Source organism: Saccostrea cucullata, unplaced genomic scaffold (assembly GCF_032062105.1).
Source record: "Saccostrea cucullata isolate Sc308-1 unplaced genomic scaffold, CSIRO_AGI_Scuc_v1 ctg4936, whole genome shotgun sequence".
Taxonomy (NCBI): domain Eukaryota; kingdom Metazoa; phylum Mollusca; class Bivalvia; order Ostreida; family Ostreidae; genus Saccostrea; species Saccostrea cuccullata.
The window spans coordinates 4,383-26,757 of NW_026930779.1; the positions used below are offsets into that span (position 1 = coordinate 4,383).

At 38.5% G+C, this 22,375-nt stretch overlaps 3 protein-coding genes across 3 annotated transcripts; 1 reads left to right on the forward strand and 2 right to left on the reverse strand.

Annotated features, from left to right (window-relative positions):
* Window positions 1-8,404: 8,404 nt before the first annotated feature.
* On the reverse strand, window positions 8,405-9,041 carry LOC134230077 (uncharacterized). Its single transcript, XM_062711851.1, has 2 exons — window positions 8,583-9,041; window positions 8,405-8,449 (listed from the first exon to the last, which is right to left on the reverse strand). Exons 1-2 carry the CDS (start codon window positions 9,039-9,041, stop codon window positions 8,405-8,407), a joined length of 504 nt encoding a protein of 167 aa, XP_062567835.1.
* Window positions 9,042-11,534: 2,493 nt separating this feature from the next.
* On the reverse strand, window positions 11,535-13,706 carry LOC134230078 (uncharacterized protein F54H12.2-like). Its single transcript, XM_062711852.1, has 2 exons — window positions 13,311-13,706; window positions 11,535-12,947 (listed from the first exon to the last, which is right to left on the reverse strand). Exons 1-2 carry the CDS (start codon window positions 13,704-13,706, stop codon window positions 11,535-11,537), a joined length of 1,809 nt encoding a protein of 602 aa, XP_062567836.1.
* Window positions 13,707-21,052: 7,346 nt separating this feature from the next.
* Window positions 21,053-21,436, forward strand: LOC134230079 (centrosome-associated zinc finger protein Cp190-like). The gene has a single exon (XM_062711853.1). It carries the CDS (start codon window positions 21,053-21,055, stop codon window positions 21,434-21,436), a length of 384 nt encoding a protein of 127 aa, XP_062567837.1.
* Window positions 21,437-22,375: the final 939 nt, after the last annotated feature.

Genomic DNA, 22,375 nt, shown 5'->3' on the forward strand with positions numbered 1-22,375 from the left:
CAAATTGTCATAAGGGGTGGTCCAGAATTGGAATATTTCTGTGGCGTTCTCAAACATAATCATGGCCTGCCGTGCTGTCTTTTTACCTTTCCAAACAAAGGCCGACACTGTATCACAACCCGTGAATGCATAAAAGAATAGTAATGCCTTTGATATGGTTCCAGTGATCTAACAACATCATAAATTGGTATCTATCGCAAATCCTTGCCTTTCAAAATGTCATCCATAATTGATCCACATTTAATTCATAAAAAAGAGTTACACTAATAATAGAAACGTCTTATCCGAGCTTACCATGTAGATTGATCTGTTACCACCCGGTGCTGCATGTTTTGCATGAAAGAACATACGGGTGTCAGCATCTTCATAGTTGCAAAGTGATATAAAGTTGGTATCTATAGCTTTGTTAATACTGACATGATTTTCTTCCTTTACTACAATGAAAGTTGCCTCTGTAATCGCGAAAATAATTGTGTCTGCTAAAACCCCCAAAAGTTCAGTTTTGTTTTCGTCACACTTAAGAATAGTGTTCCATGACTTTGGTGGTCTAGTGTTTCCAGTTACTTTTCGTTTAGACCCCATGCCACACTTCTTTTCGGTTTCTTCCTTAAAACTATATATAGTCTTTCTGAACATCGAAGATAGTGTATACCCTCAAATTACCTTTTACAATAGAATTAATGTGCAAAAGGATAATGATATTGGCATATTAGTTGAAATTTCAGGTTGTTTGGAATTAACTAATGAAGTACTGTCAATTACCAGTGAATCAACTGTCAGTACATTATTTGGCAACTCTTGACCTGCTTCCAAATAGGCATCAATTGAGATTTAACACCGTACATGTGGATTAAGAAACCATTTTGTGAAAGAGAGGGAGTCCTGGTTTTCATATTCAAAAAATTCTTGTACATGGTTTTGCCTGCCCTGACAGAAAATAAATAACCTAGAAAAGCGGGTACAGTCATCTTCAAAATTTGCCAACTTTGACTTTGAAGAATCATATATTTGTTTGGGATTCAATAGGCGAAATTTATTCTTCTGAAAAAATTCATAAAACCTGGATTATCACCTTCACATCTCTTTACAGGCATTCCCTAAATTTTTCTTTCACAATGTTTCCCTTTTTAAATATTTCATCTTCAGTTTTGGTTTCAACAACAACTATAAAGATCCAGCAACTCTTCCTCAAATGGATTTCCCATTTCCAAAACCATAGGCATAGCCCGATTTACTTTTGAAAAAAAACTTTTCTTGAGCAGCATGAGTTCTTCGTGATGTTTTCCTACTTCTCGTGAACATTTCCACATATTCATGTGAACTCTGTAGTAAGTATGCTGATTTCTGGACCAGCTACCACCCTTAATGCAGCTTGATCTTCCGTTAACCATTACCTTTTACAATAGCATTATGCTCATGGGTTTGACGAATGGCAATGTTTGAAAACTATAATTCTTTCCAAGTAAAGATTCCTTTTTCAACTTCTAAGTACTAGTATATGTCCGGGTGCTTTGTTTGCACCCAAAGGTGAAATGGTAGCCATCGAGCATATTTGATGTGACCAAGGGCAAAGAATTTGGAAACAGATTTGATAAAGATTCTTTGTAAAGCCCTAAATCTTTTTCCATGCAAGACCTTGCAAAAGAGAGGACAACGGTTTCCAAAAGAATTCTTGACCAAAATTTAAATTATGAAAAATAGGTCATTTATTTCAATTTCATCGCAATTATCGAGTTCCTTTGCATTTTGGTCTGCCTTTTTATTAAGTTATACAGACAGCAGGCAGTATTTAGATGATCTTGCCTTGTTTTAGCAAGATTAGAAACTGTTAGGAAAGACTCAGCAGTTCCAGAATATGCAACTTTTGTCTGCTTGAATTAATGCTGTCATCCAGCCGTTTCCTTTCAACAAATCACCAAGCAGTTTAAAAGCTACCGTTTCAATATGAAACCCATCAAACAATTATTAACAACAAATCTATCTTCACCATAAATTTCCGGTCATTCTCATTGTATCTTTTGGCAAGAACAAATAAAGGTTGGTTACAAGCCATCACAGGCGTTTGTCTTAGATTTAAAAAGGATGGTGCTGTCTTCACAGTCCATGGCATTCTTCATTGTGGATAGCGAATGATTACCTGTTGTTTTATGTCATAAATACAAAATGGATTCATTACCTGTTTTTTAAGTTCCTTGATTGATTATTTAACTCATTAAAATTAAATGTTGCTTGAAAGAATATTTCACTAAATTAGATTTTACGTTCTCTGAAGGATTATTTCATTTATTGAGATTTTACGTGATTTGGAGGAGTGTTTCACTCAGTGAGATTTTACGTTCCTTGGGTGATTATTTTACTTATTGGGGGCTTTCGAATACAAAATTTTACTTGGTATTTATGCCCACTGGATAGTGAGGGACGCCTGCAAGGCTTTTGTAAAACATCTGCTACAAGTTTTTTTTTTTAATGGCTTCTTGTGATAATATATTTAAATTCTACGATAAGGAACGATATAATGCGTTATAAGAAAATCATTTTGTCTTTATATTTATAGCATTCAAGTTGGAATATGATTTTAAAGTCTTTTTAAAATTTTAAGATATCTTTAAGCGGTCAAAGTATAATTAATTTGGTTGTAAAAGAATGAATGCGAGGAAAAACTGCATGAAAATGTCGCCATTTTGTTTTAATGGCGGCCATCTTGAAAATGGCGGAAATCGCGGTGGCCAACGATGTTTTTTGATTTCGTAGTATCAGATAGACATTTGTACCAAATTTCATGCTTGTATCCACAAGTGAACTATTTTGCTGAAATTTTGATCTAAGCCGCTACACTATATATGCAATTATCCCTTTTAAAATAATACATAATAAAATTTATAGTTTTTAACGAGATTATACAATGTGTGTGATTAACATATGTGAAATAAACACTTTTTTGGCTTAGTTACCCCGATACGTGGATCTTGAATTACATTAAAAATACTATGCACAGAGGGAACAAGAGATGTTTGTAAAACACTTATGCCCCCCTCCCCCCAAATTGGAATTTTTCCAATTCCAAGGGGCAAAACTCTGTCAAAAATGGCACGATTGTACCCATAAAAGAATTTGACCTAGATATTCATCTGATAAATCTGTATACTACATTTCATCTCAGCATGTGCACAGTTGTGAAGAAAATGAATGGAAACTGCAAATAATTGGAATTTTTCTAAGTCCAAGGGGTATAACTCTGTCAACAATGGTGCAATCATGCCTAAACCAGAACTTGACCTAGATTTTAATGTGATATATCTGTATAAAAAATTTCATTTCAGTATGTACAACGTTTGCAAAGAAAATGAACAGAAACTGCAAATAATTGGAATTTTTCTAAGTCCAAGGGGCATAACTCTGTGAAAACTGGTGCGATCGTACCCAAAACAGAACTTGACCCAGATATTCATGTGATATATCTGCATACAAAATTTCATCTAAGTATGTGCAACGGTTGTAAAGAAAATGAACGGAAACTGCAAATAATTGAAATTTTTCTAAGTCCAAGGGGTATAACTCTGTGAAAACTGGTGCGATCGTACCCAAAACAGAACTTGACCTAGATATTCATCTGATAAATTTGTAAACTTAATTTCATCTCAGCATGTGCAACGGTTGCAAAGAAAATGAACGGAAACTGCAAATAATTGGAATTTTTCTAAGTCCAAGGGGCATAACTCTGTCAAAAATGGCGTGATCGTAACCAAAACAGAACTTGACCTAGATATTCATGTGATATATCTGCATACTAAATTTCATCTAAGTATGTGCAAGGGTTGTAAAGAAAATGTACGGAAACTGCAAATGATGAAATTTTTCTAAGTCCAAGGGGCATAACTCTGTCAAAAATGGTGCGATCGTACCCAAAACAGAACTTGGCCTAGATATTCATGTGATATATCTGTATACCAAATTTCATTTAAGTATGTGCAACGGTTGCGAAGAAAATGAACGGAAACTAAGTGGACCGACAGACCGACGGACCGACAGACCGACCGACAGACAGCAGCAAAGCAATATGCCCTCCCTTCTTCGAAGGGGGGCATAATAATTATAGTTTAGCACCATCACATCTGTAAATAAACTGTTTTTTTAACCAGGAGCAGACAGGATTTTCAAAGAATTAATGCATTTCCACTACATAATAGTAGTATAAAGGGTCTAGATGGGTGGGTCAATATCTAGGACATCCCACTGAGGGGGATAGGTGGGTCAACTGAGTGCAGCCCCTGGAGGGGATAGGTGGGTCAACTGAGTGCAGCCCCTGGAGGGGATAGGTGGGTCAACTGAGTGCAGTCCCCTGGGGGATAGCCGGGTCAATTCAGTACATATAATCCCCCCTAAATACGGGGGTGTGTTTACACTGTGTTTACATTATACACTATACGCTGCTGCTACTACCATTCATAACGCTGCTACTACGATTTTGGCAAATACTCAAGAATTTGATTATGACGTCACTCATTCACAGTGATTTTCCGAAAACTGAAAAAAAAAAAACAACACACAATAGAAACAAGAACACAGATTTTATTCAAGTAAAAAAATACAACAATTTACTTTTTCTTCTTCTGGGCCTTATCGGTCATCAGGGATAGTTTCCTCTTGTGAGTAGTGCTGGGTCCTGGATTCTCTCTGTTGTGTTCCTTTTTCTCTTTTTTGTCTCCTTCTTTCACTGGAGGTTTGGTCTGGTGGGTCCCTGAGATCTTGGGTTCCTGAGGCTTTTTCTCCAGTTTTTGTACTTCTTTGACGAATTGTTGATCCTCCTCATCCTCTGTACACTGATTAGCCCAATGGCCAAATTTCCCGCACTTGTAGCACAAATCTTTCTTGGGGCAATCTGGGGCCCAATGCCCTAACTCTTTGCACCTGTAGCATGGATCCGTCTGTCTAGTTTTCTTTTTTTCTCCCGATTCCCCTTGTCCTTCTTTTTTCTGGTAGGTGCTTGCTCCTCCTCCTCTCATTTTGTCTTGCATGTTAGTAACTTTTACTTCTAATTTGGATAATTTGGCACGAATCAAACAAAATTCACTGGCGTTGTAAGTTTTCAGATCAGTTAGCTTGTTTTCATGATCACCCACCTTCTCAGCAATATATTTCAGCGTGTTGTCATGATGTCGCACTTTCTCACCAATATAATTCAGCTTGTTGTTAAGATCACTCACCTTGTTGTTCATATCATTCATCTTGTTGTCAAGAGCGGACAGCATGTTAACAATCCCATCTAGAGTTGTATTTAATAGGCCCATATCTTCTTTATTCGCATATTCTGGAAGATTATACATGCCCAAATCTAATCCCACTGCATCCTGTGACTCTGGCATGGGGGCTCCTACATAACCTTCAGGTGTCACATAGTTGGGGTTGTCTGGAGTATTCATCATTGCTTCTGCCATAATATTTTCACGTCTGTCAAGTTCGAAATGTCAAGCAAGACTGATCGTCAAATCCCAGCTCCGCTTTATATACCTGCTGTGGGGCGTGTGCATCAATACGTTTTACCTACGTTTTTTATGCTGACTACACAGGTAAATACTTGGCAGCGAGTCAAGTTTGTTTAGGGTCCGTGTGCAAAAAATACGATAGACCTACGTTTTTTATGCTGACTACACAGGTAAATACTTGGCAGCGATTCAAGTCAGGGGGGCCGTGTGCACCTTTGACCTACCTTTTTATACCTGTTGCATCACCTGTAAGGGCCGTGTGCAAAAAATATACGATAGACCTACGTTTTCTACTGGGGGGTATAAATGAGAAGAAAAGTCTGGTCCTTTCTTCACAATCGACTATCATGTCAACCCTGATACACACTCACTCTCTGATTTTAGATGGGTATGATTGTTTAGTACGATGGGCACAAAATCACCAAGAATCTCTACCCCCGGAGGCAGAACAAGTATTTCAGGAAGCCAGCACTATCATGGAAACCCTTCAGGATTTATGGTTACTATGCCTAACCTTATCACATCATGCGACGAGCATGGGGAGACTAGCTACCATACATTTTCTATGTCGACATATGAAAACAATTCTGCCCCAGAAATGGTACGGACTGAACCTGACCCGTTATTTCGGAAAGCCTTACAGTTTCCTGACCCATCCCCAAGCGGGCAAAGTGATTTTATTGTGGCAGGACATAGATGCGATGGAGAAAGTATGTATTCAATACGGAATGAAATACCTGGAAATTTCACACAGGCTAGGAAATCAGTGACTTTTAATACCAGCCTCAATCAAATATACGAATTACCCCCCGAAGACAGGAGAAGTCCCTGGATGCAATTAGTAGCGGATCGAATACGATTTCGGAGGAGAATTCGACAGTTAGAAGCTTTGTTAGTTTTTAAGAAATAAAAAAATCATGTAATACTACATCAGTGTTATGTCATTGTATGACGTCATATATGCACTCGGGTTCGGCGTTTTCCCCCTTCAATTTTGCTTTGTCACTGTGATGGGGCGTTTTTTGATCACATGATCAAAAGCGATTTTTTTGTTTTAGCCAATCACATTTGATCACATGATTGGATTGTTGATGTTTTGCCGCGATTGCACAATCGTCTGCTATTGTGTATAAATACAGACCCTCCGAGCTCTCAGTGTCATTCCTTCGTTGCTGAATTCCAGTTAGAAGACAAAGATGGCTCATAGGATATTCCATGAAGATCTCTACCTCATCCCCGGTATTCAGATTGAAAGTTTTATTACCGTGAGGAGGATCGACAACGGGCGAGAGATTTTACGATTGAACATGGCAAGAATGCAGATAAACAACCGTCGGAGGAGGGCTCACCCCCACAGAAGGCCGCCATCTCAGTCGCCTCCCCCACCACCACCAACTGCGGCCCCACAAGCTCAAGCCCGGAATCAGGGACGAGTGCCACCCTGGGGAATTTCCGTCCCCACCCAGCGGGCCATATGTACACTCTGTTTATCGGACGAAGAGGAGAATAACTTCATCTGTTCTCGCTGTCTTCAAAGAGCGGCTTGCTTATTATGTGCCGCTAGAATAATCGAGAGGAACCTACCTTGCCCTCTTTGCAGAAACTCCCAGCCGGTTATTCAGCCCGTGGGCAGCAGGGATGAGTTTAACAGAGACCAGAACAGAGACCAGAACAGTTCAGATTCCGATTCGGAAATAGGACAGCTGGTGGAGCGGATATTGAACGAGTAAAGCTACCAGGGGAGCCACTTGAAGCCACCAGAAAAAACCAACAAAAAAACCAAAAAAAAAAAACAACAACAAACAGCCCTTTTAAGGGCTACCCAATTGTTTCGAAAAGATGCCTACTTAAACAGTCAAAAAAAAAAGAAACGTTATGTGTCTTAGAAAAAAAAAAGATCATTTCTTATTTTCAAAATACAGTCAAAGAAACGATTGTATCTTAGAAAAAAAGATGATCTTTTTTTTTATACAGTCAAAGAAATAAAACGGTTGTGTGTGTGTGTTCAAAAAAAAAAAAAAAGAAAAGATTACCTTATACAGTGGGTAAAAACAAGAAACATTGTGTTTCTCTCAAGTTATAACACCAGGTCACTTTTTAAAAAAAATTTATGTCTCCAAGTACGCCGTAATTTTTTATGTAAATTAGGCGGCCATTGTCGAATCTCGGCAAAGATTTTACCCCAGTGAAAAAGGTTTGTAATCCACCTTGTAGGTCGTTTAAAGTTGTTTCACATTGTTTATAATTGTGATTATGTTATCCCTCACCTATATGTTTAATGTCAGCTATGCTAAATAACCCATTTCTGTGTAATTTGAGAAAATGTTTTTGTCATGTGCTTAAAGTATGGCCTGCTATTCATGTCATCATTTAAAAAGTCAATCCTAAATAATTCTGTCTTTAAAAATAATACATTTTACAAATGACATTTAATATAATTAGAGTAAAGGAATCCATATATATAAGAGATATTATTTTTGCATTACATTTATAAGAGGCATTGTCTCATGTAATTTAAATCATAATAACAAAAAATGGGTTTTATTTTTCTATACAGTCCTCAAACCTGGAAGATATGTTTTGTTCCTAACCAATCCATTCTCTATGAAGTGAAGCCTGGCTGTTGGTCTTCCTTTGGGGAAATACACAGTGAAATAACTAACATAAAAACAAAAACAAAACTTGAATCTAAAAAAGTTTCAATGAGATATCATTTTAATTTATTTAATTATTATTATTAAGATAATTATTTAAATGTTAATATTTTTAAAATGGATAAAAAAAAAATAAAATCTGATAATGGAAATCTATACTATAAAGATAGCAAGTTTTTAATCTTTAAGTGCTAATAAATTTCTGAATTTTCCATTAAAATATTGACATTATATCACAGGGGAAAAGAAAAAACTACTTGAGTGTTTCTACTGACCCCCACCAGAGATCTGACTGCGGTGGACCTTCATCTCCTGTTTAAAACAGACATTAGAGTATGACAGATAAAAAGGTACTTTTTTTTCTTCTTTATTTTACATCACATGAAAACACACACAATTAATGATGATGATGAAGAATGTACACATGTTTTTCATAAGTGTGTACAAATTGTTCAATATAATGTCTATAATGAATCCAATTTCCTTGGGCTAGTCCACACCCAATCTTGTAAGGAAAAGCATAAGTCTGGTAAGGTAAACTTTCCCCCATTTCTTGTAAACAGGCTTGAAACCATTTCTCTCTGTTTTGTGGGGTATCCTGATAAGTGGAAATTCTTTTAGGTCGGTGACTTGCTTTTCCATAATCCCATTGAGCTAGTAAACAAATGACCACAGGAGTTTGTGAGGGAAACACCTTAATAGTGCCTGGAATTCCTCTATCTTCTTCTACGGCTAAATTTCTAGTCCCTAAAGGTCTGCGAGTGGCATAGAGATTAGCTTGTGGGAATTTCTCTGCCAGACTTTGACTCAATCCATGAGCTTTTACAGTTAAACAATTACATTGATGAACAATAGCTTCTACCTCACAGTCGAGTAAATCACCTTGTATCTCCTGGAGACTCATGATGTAAAATGAATCTATTTTTTAAAACACCCTTGTTTTTATAGAACAACAACAAGAATTTTAAAAAAAAAAAACAAGTTTTTTATTCAGGTAAATCTACAATCTCTTGGAACTAATTCTTTGTTTCTCACATCAGGTTTTAGAACTCCATATTCTTCATAGTCACCTTGTCTATAAAAAGTTCTTTCCAATTCTGGGGTGCTGTAAGACATTTCAAAACAGGTTAATTTATGAATCTTTCTGTACATGTATCTCCCTTGAACTCTGTTTTTCATTTGAATGAATCCTCTCACATGATGAAGTTTTCCAGTTTCTGGATGCCTTTCTTTTTGTAAGATCAAGTATTGATAATTACTTCCAATGATTTGATCTACATCTTCCTGTCGGCACCCAGTTAAATTAAATATCCAGTTATTGGCTATTCTACCTCTGTCTTGTTTTAAGTAAGCAATATATCCATTGCCTGTATTTTCTCTCTGTTTGTTTTGATAATGAGCCTTAATATCCTCCAAGAGTTTGTTGTTTGGTCTTATGTTTTCTTTTTCCTCCTCCTCCTGAGGTTTATATTCTACAGGATGTTCTTCCATCAAGGGAGGTGGTATAAATACTGCAGGATGTTCTACCATCAAGGGAGGTGGTATGATATCTTTTCCTCCCTCCTGTATAAGTAACCATTCAGTTTCCTTTAATCTAGTGTTCTGACTCATTTCTTTACTGGAGGTGTTACCCATAATGAAACCAGTCCACAACTGAGGTGTGTTTTGTACCATGTTTACTATTTATACTTTTTTTTTTAAAATTGTTTCTATTTTTATCAATCTTTAAAAAACCCTCAACACTTTTTTTTGTTTTGGTGTTTTGAAAAAAATCTATGGTTAAAGGGAGATAACCTTTTTTTTTTTTTAAAAATGACAAAAAACCCACAATTTTTTTTTTCTTTTTTATTGAGATCTAACAATAAATAACAGTTCAAATCTTTTTTATTCACATCTTGACCAGCTCACATTCTTTAAGAACTTTTTCTTCCTAGCTTCTCTGGCTGCAATAGCTTCAGGTTTCTTCCAAGCTCCTATTTCCCATTCTATCCAATCTCTGGGCTCCAATTCTTTATTTCTCTCCTCCGGTTTCAGAACACCATATTCTTCATAGTCACCTCCTTGCTTGTAAAACATACTTTCCAATTCTGGGGTACTGTGAGACATAGCAAATCTGGCAGCGATATGAAGTCTGCACATAGTCAGTCCTCCTTCTGGTTCCTTCATTTGAATGAATCCCCTGATTTGATGCAGTTCTCCTGTCCAGGGATGTCTTTCCTTTTGTATAATCAAATACTGGAAACCGAAGAAGAAATCATCTTGGTTGCTCAGAAACATGTCTATATCTTCTTCTTCTTTAGGCTCTTTAATGGTGAAAGTCCAATTAATGGCTGTCCTGTAAAATCTGTCTGGACATTTAGGATCATTGATAGGCTCATGCAGGGGTATATATTCATTCTTAGGTTCCGGATCCAAGGTTTTCAACTCTATTCTTCTTTTTGTTTGAGGAGCTTCGTGATCCCCCTCCATAGGTTCCGTCATTCTCTTTTCTAATAAGGCAAATTTATCTTTATCCATCTCCATGTCTTCTAATATTCTAGGAATTCGTTTGCCAAACTGTCGTTTACTCAACCACATGCCCCCAACTGAGGAGGATCGTCTTTAACACCTTGTTTTTATACCCCCTCACCTTGAAAGATAAGGGCCGTGTGCAAAACATGCGTTTTACCTACGTTTTTTTTTATGCTGACTACATAGGTAAATACTTGGCACCGATTCAAGATTATGACGTCACGCTCCACAGTCAAAAGCTCAGTCTAGCCTAACCAGTTCAAACTGGATTTTTTTCTGAAAACACTAACAAAAGACAAAACAAAGAACACAGATTTTGATTTTTTTTTCATTCTTTATTTTGTAACAACAAACAACAAACAACAAACAACAATGCATTTACAATACATTTTGATAAAAACATTGACACTTTTGTCCATGACCCGTAGGTAATTTATGATAAGTGTTTTTAAACCAATTCGCCACGTATCTATCCCTTTGTAAAGCCGTACTCTGGTCAAAGGGGAATAGCCACTCGTCGGTTTTCTTTCTTTTCTTGTCTCTTTGATGTAAATAATACACGCAATATTGTCCACACACATCGGTATTCCAGTCTTGATAGCGATACGGATTATAAATCCATTGTTGAGCATGACGCTGGATAAAATCTTGAATTTCTTTTTGTAAGGGAGGAAATCCATAAGAATCGAAATATTCCACCACGGGATTGCTCACATATAGACACACCCAATGTTCTCCAGGTCGATCTTGAGGATCCGTATTGACCACGACAGCTTTTTCTCCAGGTCTTAATTGATCCGGTAATAAATCTACAGGATACACGCCTCCAAAAGAACTCTTGAATTCTCTGGATAAGACTTCTCTCAATTGTCCCGTATCCATTTTTTTAGTAATCAATGCTCACTTCTCTCTGTTTGTTAATTTCTAATAGGTTATCGAATTCTGCATACACCACACAATTGATAGTGTTAACCGTATTGTTGGTAAACTGCACTTCTACTCTCAGATTTCCTGTTTCTATGATGTGGAATTTATCCGATTGCGCTTCTTGATCTTTAGTGAAATCCCAGCCCCATAGAGTGTAGCCGCTTTTATACTCTTCTAGGGTGATGTCCGGAGCCCAATCTTCTCCTAATTTCCCCAGGGCTTGATACAGACTGAGATATGATCTCAGATATAAATCGTCGTTGAAATTAGGCTCAAAACAACGAGTACTCATGGTCTCTCCGTTGATACTGACATCTAATTTCTTGATCCCAAAGTTTTGGAAATGAAAGGGATTTTTAGTTTTATCTCCGTTAAAGGCCGCATTCTCCACAAAGCCTAAAATGAGACGTTTAGGCATCTGACCTTGAAACAGATGATCCGTTATCTTAGACTGGGTTCCTGAGCCAATGGTAAAGGTTTTCACTTCCACTCTTCTCAAGGGATATTTGGCTCTGTGGGTATTCAAACTCTGATTAATGGTATTCATCATGACTGCTGTGGGTTTGACTTTTCTCACCCACAAGATCATACTCAATATTTTCACTTTTCCTGTACTTCCTCCTTTGATCATCATGTAGAAAGAGGGTCTAGCTCGATTAAATCGCAAACGGACGTCCACTCCATTAGGTAGAAATCGATCTTGTTGAAACAAATCCAAATGTAAAGTATCCAGCAAACTGATTTTCTTACTGTCAGCAATAGCTTGGTGTCTTTTTCGGAATCCTTCGTTTTTAGAATTGGCCGGTAACGCTGTGAGGATGGGTTGGTTAATGGTCACCGTGTCAGCCGCACCATCTTGACCCGGGGTTACATTAAAGGTTTTATTTGCAGCTACACCAAGGTCGTCTAACCCCACTTCGTCCATGTGTCCTGCCGTATCTTTTTCCCACAGACTACAGGCCCTCGTCTGTGTCTTTAAAGTTCTGGGTCGGTAAGACAATAATTTCTCCAGATAAGCTTTGTAAGGATAGGTATCTGTCCCCGGAGTCACTATTTTTCCATTCAGACTGACATCGATTTCCGTAAACATGGAATGTAAGATATTATTCACGGGACTGGAAGTGCTGTTTGCCCCAGTCAGATTACTTCCATCGTCTTTGGTAAATTTACATACCATCTGAACATAAGTTTGAGATAAATCCAGATAGTGATCTCCTTGTCCTTTGATTTCAAATTCGATGGGAGCGGTGTCGGAATCTAAAGTACTGGAAATGGGGTAATATTCTTCCCATTTCGAGTCTTCTAAAGCAATATTAGTCGGAGGGACTTGAAACAATTCTAAATTGTTCATCCCACACGCACAGGAATCGGGCTGTAACATGATGTGTCTACTAGGATTCAGTTTTCACAAATGAACCTTCTGTTCCCTGGACTGGTCTATTTATACTCTCTCTCTCACTCAGTCAAACACATCTAAATGACGTTTTCTTTTAGGAATTCCTCCTTGTTTTTTTCTTTTTCTCTTAGGACCCCCTCGGGCTAACAGGATTCTTCCTCTCCCTGTCTGCTTTCTTCTTCTTCTTCTTCTTCTTCCTTGACCTGTTTGTCCTTTTTTCTTCTTCTTCTTTCTAAAGGGTAAAGAGACTCCTCGATTGAAAGCAAATAGACCTGTATTTTTGGCCGCATTGAGTCCGTGGGTTAAAAGAGCATTTCGGATGTTTTTTCTTTTTCCCACCACATCCCTGCCTATCTTCACTCCGGCCATGATGGCTTGTTGTTTCCCATGTTTGAGTAGATCTTTGACAAATCCTCGACCTTTTTGTGGCCCCATGGCTAACTTGGTCGCTTCTTTGAGAGTCAAACCTGAGCCTATGCCCGGTAGGGGTATGTTAGGGACTGCTGCCGAGAGGAAGTTTAAAAAATTTCCTCCTTTTTGAGGTTTCATGTGAGTTAAAATCCTACCCAATTTGAGTAATCCTGTAAGAGGAGTTCCCGATAGATTATCCAAGGGAAGGGCTCCCACCAATCCAGAGATGATAGAACCTACTGCTCCGCCTTTTTGACGTAATAAACCTTTATGATAAGTCCAACTGTGTCCTCTTTGTCTCAGTAATCCGGGATGATACTGCATGGTTCATGTCGCTTGTTCAACTGACCTTTATATCCTCGGGGGACTTCCTTTTATACCCTTTACGGCTGAATACAATACAGACAGCAGACCAGGCAGGCCACCACGCCCAATAAGATGGAACACAATAACGGTACATTCATCTCAGTATACTTTTCTGAAATGAAGTTTCACCACTGATTTACCACTTACAAAGGGCATGGGAGTCCCTAAAGGAGTCATGATGTGAATCTCAATGGTATCGAAATGTTTTTTACTTAGTTTCAAATATTCCGCTCGAATGGGTTCCCATTTGGCTTGTTTTGAATCCTCCAAATGAAATGTACAAGGCACCACTCTTAAGAGTTTCAAGGCATTGGAGCCTACCGTCTGGGGTTGAATCAAGTCACAATAGACATACATGGATTTCAGATTTTCATATAAATCCACAGTACTGTTTCCCAAGTAACTAATGTTGATCCATTTGGTCATGTTTTCTGTATCGTTCTGAAGAATGACCTTATGACCGTCCATGCCTAGCTTATAAGCTAGGGATGTGGGGAAACGAATGCATAAGGGAGTAAGCATTTTTTCATTGATTTGATACATCACTCGATCATAGGTCTCGTAATATACTAATTTCATAGATTTTTCTTCATTTCCATCACCAAGGGTTTTCCATATTTTTTTCAATGATCTCTCTAGTCCTAGACTTATTTCCTCTGTTAAGGCCTTGGGGTGAGTGTAAGGCCCGGGTCTGAAGTGAATTCGTCTAATTTCCATCTTGCTATCTAGTTCAACGAGTGCAGGTCGTTTAGTATGGGCCCAATCGAGCAGTACAGGACATTGACGTAATGGCATTGGGTCTAAGGTTTTCATTTTAAATCTGCCATAAACATTGGGGTTTTTGATATGGCGAGCATAAGACTGAGGAACCAGGATGTCAAAATAAGCCTCCTTTTCTGTAATGTTTTTCAATGAATTGGGATACATCATTTCTGTTAAAGCCACTTCCCATTCTCCGTCGGTTAAATCTAGGGATTGTGGTAATAAGGTTTTAAATTGAGCAGTCGTATTGTAACGGTATCTTATAGTATTATTCTGTTTCATTGTTACGTAATGTTTGTTTACATATCATTGCTCCGCGCGAGCAATGTCGTTACATAACTGACCCCGTTAAAAAAGATTGCTCCTCATGAGCAATGCACATTATGTATATATATAGGTCGAGTAAAAGCTTAGGGGCAGTCAGTCTTATTAATTCTATTACGGGATATACATGTAGGAAAAGTGCAGTCCGGCCAGTGATTTATAATGTGTGAAACTTGGATTTATTTGTGATGTAAATAAACTGTAAATAATTTTATTTTGCGTTTCATTTAACCTAAAGCGTATGCTTTAGAGGTTGGAGAATTTAAGTCACATGGATTATTAATAAAACTGGAGTTTATCACACTTGGATTATTTAAATAGAGCCGTTTACCGCTCGACGGCGCTACAACTGGTGGCCGCTTGGTGGGATTTTATTCCAGTTGGATATTATTCCGGTGATTTTATTTATTTATTTTTTCTGTGTTTAAATACCGATGCGTAAATTGTGACCATATCAACAGTTGCAAGTGTTTGGAAGGAAAACGGAACATAGTGGTACTGCTCGGATTATTATTTTCATGCGTGTGTTTACTAATTATGGATTTCAGAAATACTCCACCCCAAAGACTGGCACATATTTATGACTATGATGACTCTGGGAAATTAGTACTAGTGCGAATTGAAGATTATTATCTACGCAAAGAGTGTCCGAATTGTTTTAATATGTTTCTGAAAAGTGAAAATCAACATATTCTGGATAATGGAAAAACTGTGAGGAGATTTTACAAGTGTCCGTCGTGTGCATGCAGGATTAGGATGAATAATTAGTGATTTCTGTGAATTCTCAAACTGGATCCTTTTGTGATTTTTGTGCTTTTGACGCACTGTGCCCTTTTCTTAAAAATGTTTCAAGGCGGTGATCGCACTACACATTCGCCAGCGGATATGGATTTAACTTTTACTTCGCCTAGTAGTTTTCCACAAACTACTCCAAGACCAAGAACTTCTGTGAGGCGGAATCTATTACAGGATTTTGAAAGTGAATTACCGTCTCCGATCGTTGCCAATACAGAATCACCACAGAATAGAATTGTGAATGGGGAGAACTGCACGGAAGCGCAGAATGAAAGTACGTGGTATTCTGGGATAACAATATTGATAAGTGGAATACTTGCTCTCGTTTTGACTGTGTTAGGAGTGTTTCGCTACATTCCTCAAAATTTACTGTTACGATTGACACATGAGGCATTGGGAAATATTGGAATATTATTATTAGGCTTGATTGTGTGTGCTGTTGTTTGGAAAATGTGTCAATCTACTCAGAAAAGGACTACGCGTAATGCTGGACGGATAACTAGCACTGTGCGGAATATTTCAACTGATAGAGCACCAGATCAGGAAGCCGGAAGTTACAATGAGGAAGGCGGATTGCCAGGACGGGGATTAAACATTCAGGTCAAACGCACATTCAAAGGAGAAGGAACAGAAGTGTGGAGTGAATTTGTGAGATATTTTGAGAATATTGCTGCGTTAAATAATTGGTCCATTGACATGAGACGAAGAGTTCTTATTACTACATTCCGTGGACAAGCGGAAGCATTCGCATATGGATTACCAGATAATATTATAGGGAACTATAACCAACTTAAACTACAAATGGACAACAGATTTGGACATACTGCGATGAAGGAGAGCTATATCGTTGAGGCAAAAATGCGAAAAAAACTCCAGACAGAATCGTTCCGAGATTTTGGCCAAGCGATAGCTGATTTGTATAGAAGAGCTCACCCTGGAAATCGAGACTATGTGGAAGAAGCTAGTCTTAAAACTTTTATGGACAACTGTAATCATGATGATGATTTCCGCTTAGCTGTGAAGCGCACTAGACCAAAAAGCCTACAAGAAGCAGTGACTGCTGCGATGCAGGAGGAATGCATTCGTATGACAGAGAATCGGAATTTAAGAAACAGGGAAAACAACCCTGTAAGACCCATTTATAGAGTTAGCGAGTTCTCCAATCAGGGAAAAGTCCCAGTGACCGGGAAAACGTACCGCGCTAATCCAGATATGGAGGATAAAAGTAAAACTTTGAAGAAATGTTACGGCTGTAATTCTTCTATGCATTTGTATAAAGACTGTCCAAAGCGAAAAAATGCTGTTAGCCAAACCCCCCAGAAATCTTTAAATTTAAGAGTGCCGAGGCAGTAGGCCATGTGTCGGCACAGCAGTTAGTTAAGCGGCCTAGTACAGGAGAGGAACAACGTCAGGATGATAGCAGTGTAGAAATGCCTGCAGTATCAACTCAAACAGATGTTGAAAATTTGCACTTGAATTACGAGTCTAACGAGAAAAATCAAGGAGTTATAAAAATTAAAGGAAAACCAGGAATGAGATTAGATGGCTTAGTGGAAGGCACATCGTTAGAGTGGAAATTTGACACTGGTGCAATGAACACGTTCATAACAGAAGAGGTTTATTGGAACATTCTTCCAGAACACAGACCTGTGCTGGAGCGCGCTAAAAAGCAATTTAATACAGCCGACGGAAGAAGATTGAAAGTTACGGGAACTGCAAAAATGCTACTTTCTTTTCAAGGATTTCAAGTGATATTTCGAGTGTTTGTGGCAGACGTAAAATGTAATTTACTGGGCCAAGATTTTATCACCAAATTCCAGTGTCAATGGAACTATGTATCTAATGTGTGCAACCTTAGTTCAGATGCTGAAGTCTTGCGGGGATATATTATTAGCATGGAGGACAGTGTTGTTCCAGCTCATCATGAGAGTATTATAAAGGCTACATTCGATAGTAGTGTAGATGCTTGTGATGGGGTGCTGTTACCTCTAAAATCATTTGTACATAATCATGGATTAGCTGTGGCAAGAGAGTTAGTGAAATCTACGCGTGGTGAAAATAATATTTTTGTGCGCGTGTTTAATCCGAATGACCATGACGTTTATGTGCAGAAGTGTACCGACATAGCTGTGTTTGATCCTGTAGAAACTGTGTCAACATTGAAGACCCCGGAAGTGTGTAGTGTAATGTCAGGAGGCGACAAATTGCCAGAGCATCTAGAACAAGTTTTTAAAGAAGCGAGTGAAAATCTAACTGAAGAGCAAGCGGCAAAGTTTAAGAACTTTCTCTTAGCTCGTGTGGACGCGTTTGCAGACCCAAACAAACCAGTGGAGCGTGCAACGATTGGGGAACATCGCATTAAGTTAAAGGAGGAAATTCCCCTTAAGGAACCAGTGCGCAGGGTACCTATTTTCAAGAGGGAAATAATGGATGAAGAAATCAAGAAATTAGAAGAACAGGGATTAATAGAGAAGTCCAATAGTCCCTGGTCCGCTCCTATTGTATTAGTCCAGAAAAAGGACAAAAGCTGGAGGCTTTGTGTCGATTATCGGAAATTGAATGCGAATACCATCAAAGACGCTTATCCGATACCTCGTGTGGCAGATGATCTCGATTCCCTCGCTGGATCTACATGGTTTTCGTCATTAGATCTCAATATGGCTTATCATCAGATTCCTATGAGTGAGGAGGATAAGGAGAAAACAGCGTTTGCTACACCTCGTGGTGGCCTTTACCATTATACGGTTATGCCTTTCGGATTATGCAACGCCCCAGCAACGTTTCAAAGAGTTATAGAACAGGCGTTGAATGGACTACAGTGGAATATAACAGTCTTATATTTGGATGACATTATTGTGTACAGTCGTACTTTTGACGAACATTTAGATAATCTTAGTTTAGTATTAGATAGACTGCAGAGTGTCAACCTAAAACTAAAAGCGAAGAAGTGCAATTTCTTTAGGCGGGAAGTGAGCTTTCTTGGACATATCGTTTCAAAGGAGGGTATTAAAACAGATCCTTCAAAAATAGAAGCTGTGAAAAACTGGAAAACCCCGAGCAATGTAACGGAACTTAGAAGTTTCTTAGGACTAGCAGCGTATTACCGGAGATTCATCCAAGACTTTGCTAAAACCGCAAAATGTCTGCATATTCTTACTGGGAAAAATCAAGAATGGAATTGGACACAAGAATGTGATACAGCGTTCGAATTTTTGAAACAGAAATTGATATCTGCACCTATTCTTGGATATCCCGATGTGAATGCTGGTGACTTTATACTAGACACTGATGCTAGCAACGAGGCTATAGGCGCTGTGTTATCGCAGATTCAGAATGGAAGAGAAATTGTGATTTCCTATGGAAGCCGTGTGCTAAATAATTCTGAAAGAAATTATTGTGTTACACGTAAGGAAATGCTAGCTGTTGTGTACTTTGTTCAACACTTTAAGCACTATTTACTTGGTCGAGAGTTTTTGCTTAGAACAGACCATGGGTCCTTGGTGTGGCTTCATAGATTCCGAGAACCGGATGGACAAATTGCGCGGTGGCTTCAGCGACTTGGACCGTACATATTTAAGATTGAACATAGGGCTGGGAAACGACATGGAAATGCAGATGCATTATCTCGTGTTTCTTGTGAATCGAAATGTAAACAATGTAAACGTGAGAAAAGTGAAGGAAGTGAAATTCAGAAATATTCACATGTTTCCGAACTAAGGAATAATTCAAAAGGAAGTGTCAATCACGTGTTTGATTTAAGTGTATTATTTAAGGATAACACGAACTCTGAAAAATCAAGTGATTGTGCCGTTATTTCCCCTGTGAAGAAGAAGCGAACAAATAGACCAATGCGAGCAAAGATTCGGAAACAGCCGGAGGAGTCATTAAATCGAGGAAATATTCGAGAGAAACAACAGAATGACCCTGGAACGCGCGTTATTCTCCACTGGATGGAAAAGAATGAAAAACCGCCATTATCAACTGTGTCATGTGAAAACTTCGAGTGCAAATATTGGTATTCAAGATGGGATTTATTGTGCATTGATCAAGGTGTTCTGTGTATTCGCTGGATTTTAAATAATAGTGAGGAACTAAAGATATGTCTACCACGGAAACTGCGTCAAGTTGTGTTATGGCACTTCCATGACTCTAATGTTGGAGGTCATATGGGTGTCAAAAAGACTTTAGAAAAAGTCAGGAATTCCGACTATTATTGGCCTAGGATGCGACAATTCGTTCATGACTACGTATTATCGTGTGATGTGTGTGAAGAGAGGAAAAATCCGCCTCGGAAAAAGAGATCGCGTATGAAAACCTTCCTGAGTGGTGAAACATTTCAAAGAATAGCATTGGACTTAGCCGGACCATTCCCCAAGTCAGATAATGGATATTCTTACATTCTGGTAGTGATGGATTATTTTACAAAATTTGCTGAGATATTTCCACTCATGAACATGGAGGCTGAAACGGTAGCCGAGGTCCTGTTTAAAGGATGGATTAAGCGATACGGATGTCCTGGAGCTATTCACTCAGACCAAGGAAAACAATTTGAAAGTAAACTTTTTCAGGAAATGTGCCGATTATTTCAAATTGACAAAACGCGTACTTCACCATATCATCCCCAGTCAGACGGAATGGTAGAGAGGATGAACAGAACGATAAAAGACATGCTGTCTAAGTACATTAATGCAAATCAAACTGATTGGGACCGTTTTGTGGATGGCATCGTTCTCGCGTACAACACTACTCCGCATGAAACTACACGGATTTCGCCATATAGACTAGTTTTTGGTAAAGAAGCCAAATTACCGATAAATGTTCTGACTGAAAATGAAGCGATGAAAATGCCCGAAAAAGATGCGAACAGAGCAGTTTATGTGCGCGACTTAGAGGAAAAACTTTCCACAATTCATGATTACGCAAGGGAAGTTACGAAAGAAGCATCTCAGAGACAGAAAAGTTATTTTGATCGTAACGTGCGTGAAGCTTTATTATGAAGTTGGAGATTTAGTACGAAGAAGTCAACCAAAAGTCGATAAAGGACAAAAGTTAAAACTGTCGAGAAAATGGACTGGGCCATGGATAATAATTAGAAGATTAAGTAATGTGCTTTATGAAATTAAGCATTCAAAACAGTCGAAACCCGTCATAGTGCACGCCGACAACATCAAACCCTACCGCAGAGAGCGACAGCAGTCCCGCTATACAACCAGCGAGACAGCGGAATACACGGGTGGCGAGACACCAGACGGTCAACAACGGCACGCGTCTGGACCAGGCCGGCGGCGTTTGAAGTTACCGCTAGCTCCGCCCCCGAGAACAGACAATTCGGGAGCTGACCAATCAGAACCAAGAATGAAGATGACCCGAGGAGGACGGACTATAAGAACCCCCATCCGTTTCAGAAAATAAACATTCGACAAATGTTGTGCGAGACTTGTGGACAGACATTCAGCACCAGCAGTAATCTTCATCAGCATACCAGAGAGAAACATAGTGATCATGTAAATAGTTTACAGTGTAGTTATTGCCAGAGACCCTTCTTGCGAAGATTTAATTTGAAAAGACATTTGAATTCAGTTCACAAACTAAATAGTGAACAATTAGAAGCAGCCATGCCCTCAAAGCGGAGACGAGTCGAGCGTGATGACTTCTTTGAATCCAGGAAACCTGTCTACGTTCATAGCAACTTGTATGAAGACATATCGTCCGATGAGAACGATGAGACTTACGGAGACGCGCAAGAGACTGATGTGACCAATGTGGATTATCTCGATGATATTTCTTTTGATTCAGAATTGCCGTAGATTGACGAATCTCTGGTAGACGACATTCTCCATAATTGTGCAGACTTTACTAATGACCGGATAGTCGAGATGTTGGAAGACGAGTCGGCGGACACACGGGAAGTCATATCTATAGACGAGGACAGCCAACCAGAAACGAGTGCTTGTGACAGTGATTGTGACAGTGAAAATCAGGACACTAATCTCACGCAGAAATCAACAATTTGTCTGGTGTTACATAAGACTGTGAAACGTAACCTAGATGGTACGGAAGAAATAAGCAGAGACTCTCATATCGTGTATTCAGAAGATCTTAACCCGGATGATATTGACTTTCCAAATGTGGCTAACGAAATACTGACGGAAGTGCCGAAACATTTCGAGGACGGCCATGTTCGGATTGTTAAAGGCGACATTTCCCTATGAAAGGAACTGTAAAGTTTTGATGAACAAACTTGTAAATATATAAAAACTGTCATGATTTTTTTTTTGTACATATTGACTGCTTATTATGCGTAAAGTTATTGATTTGTTTGTATTTACAATTGTGCTTAATTGCGTATAATTAACTGGCTGCACTTTGAATAATTATTAAGTCGTATGTTTAATATTTGAATTTAAATTATGTCTTAATTGTCTGTTTTACATGTATTATAATAGGGGTAATCAAATCATATTTTATATTGTTGTACATTAATTTTGATCGGAGTCAAAAACTTAAGTAGGGGGGAGTTGTAACGGTATCTTATAGTATTATTCTGTTTCATTGTTACGTAATGTTTGTTTACATATCATTGCTCCGCGCGAGCAATGTCGTTACATAACTGACCCCGTTAAAAAAGATTGCTCCTCATGAGCAATGCACATTATGTATATATATAGGTCGAGTAAAAGCTTAGGGGCAGTCAGTCTTATTAATTCTATTACGGGATATACATGTAGGAAAAGTGCAGTCCGGCC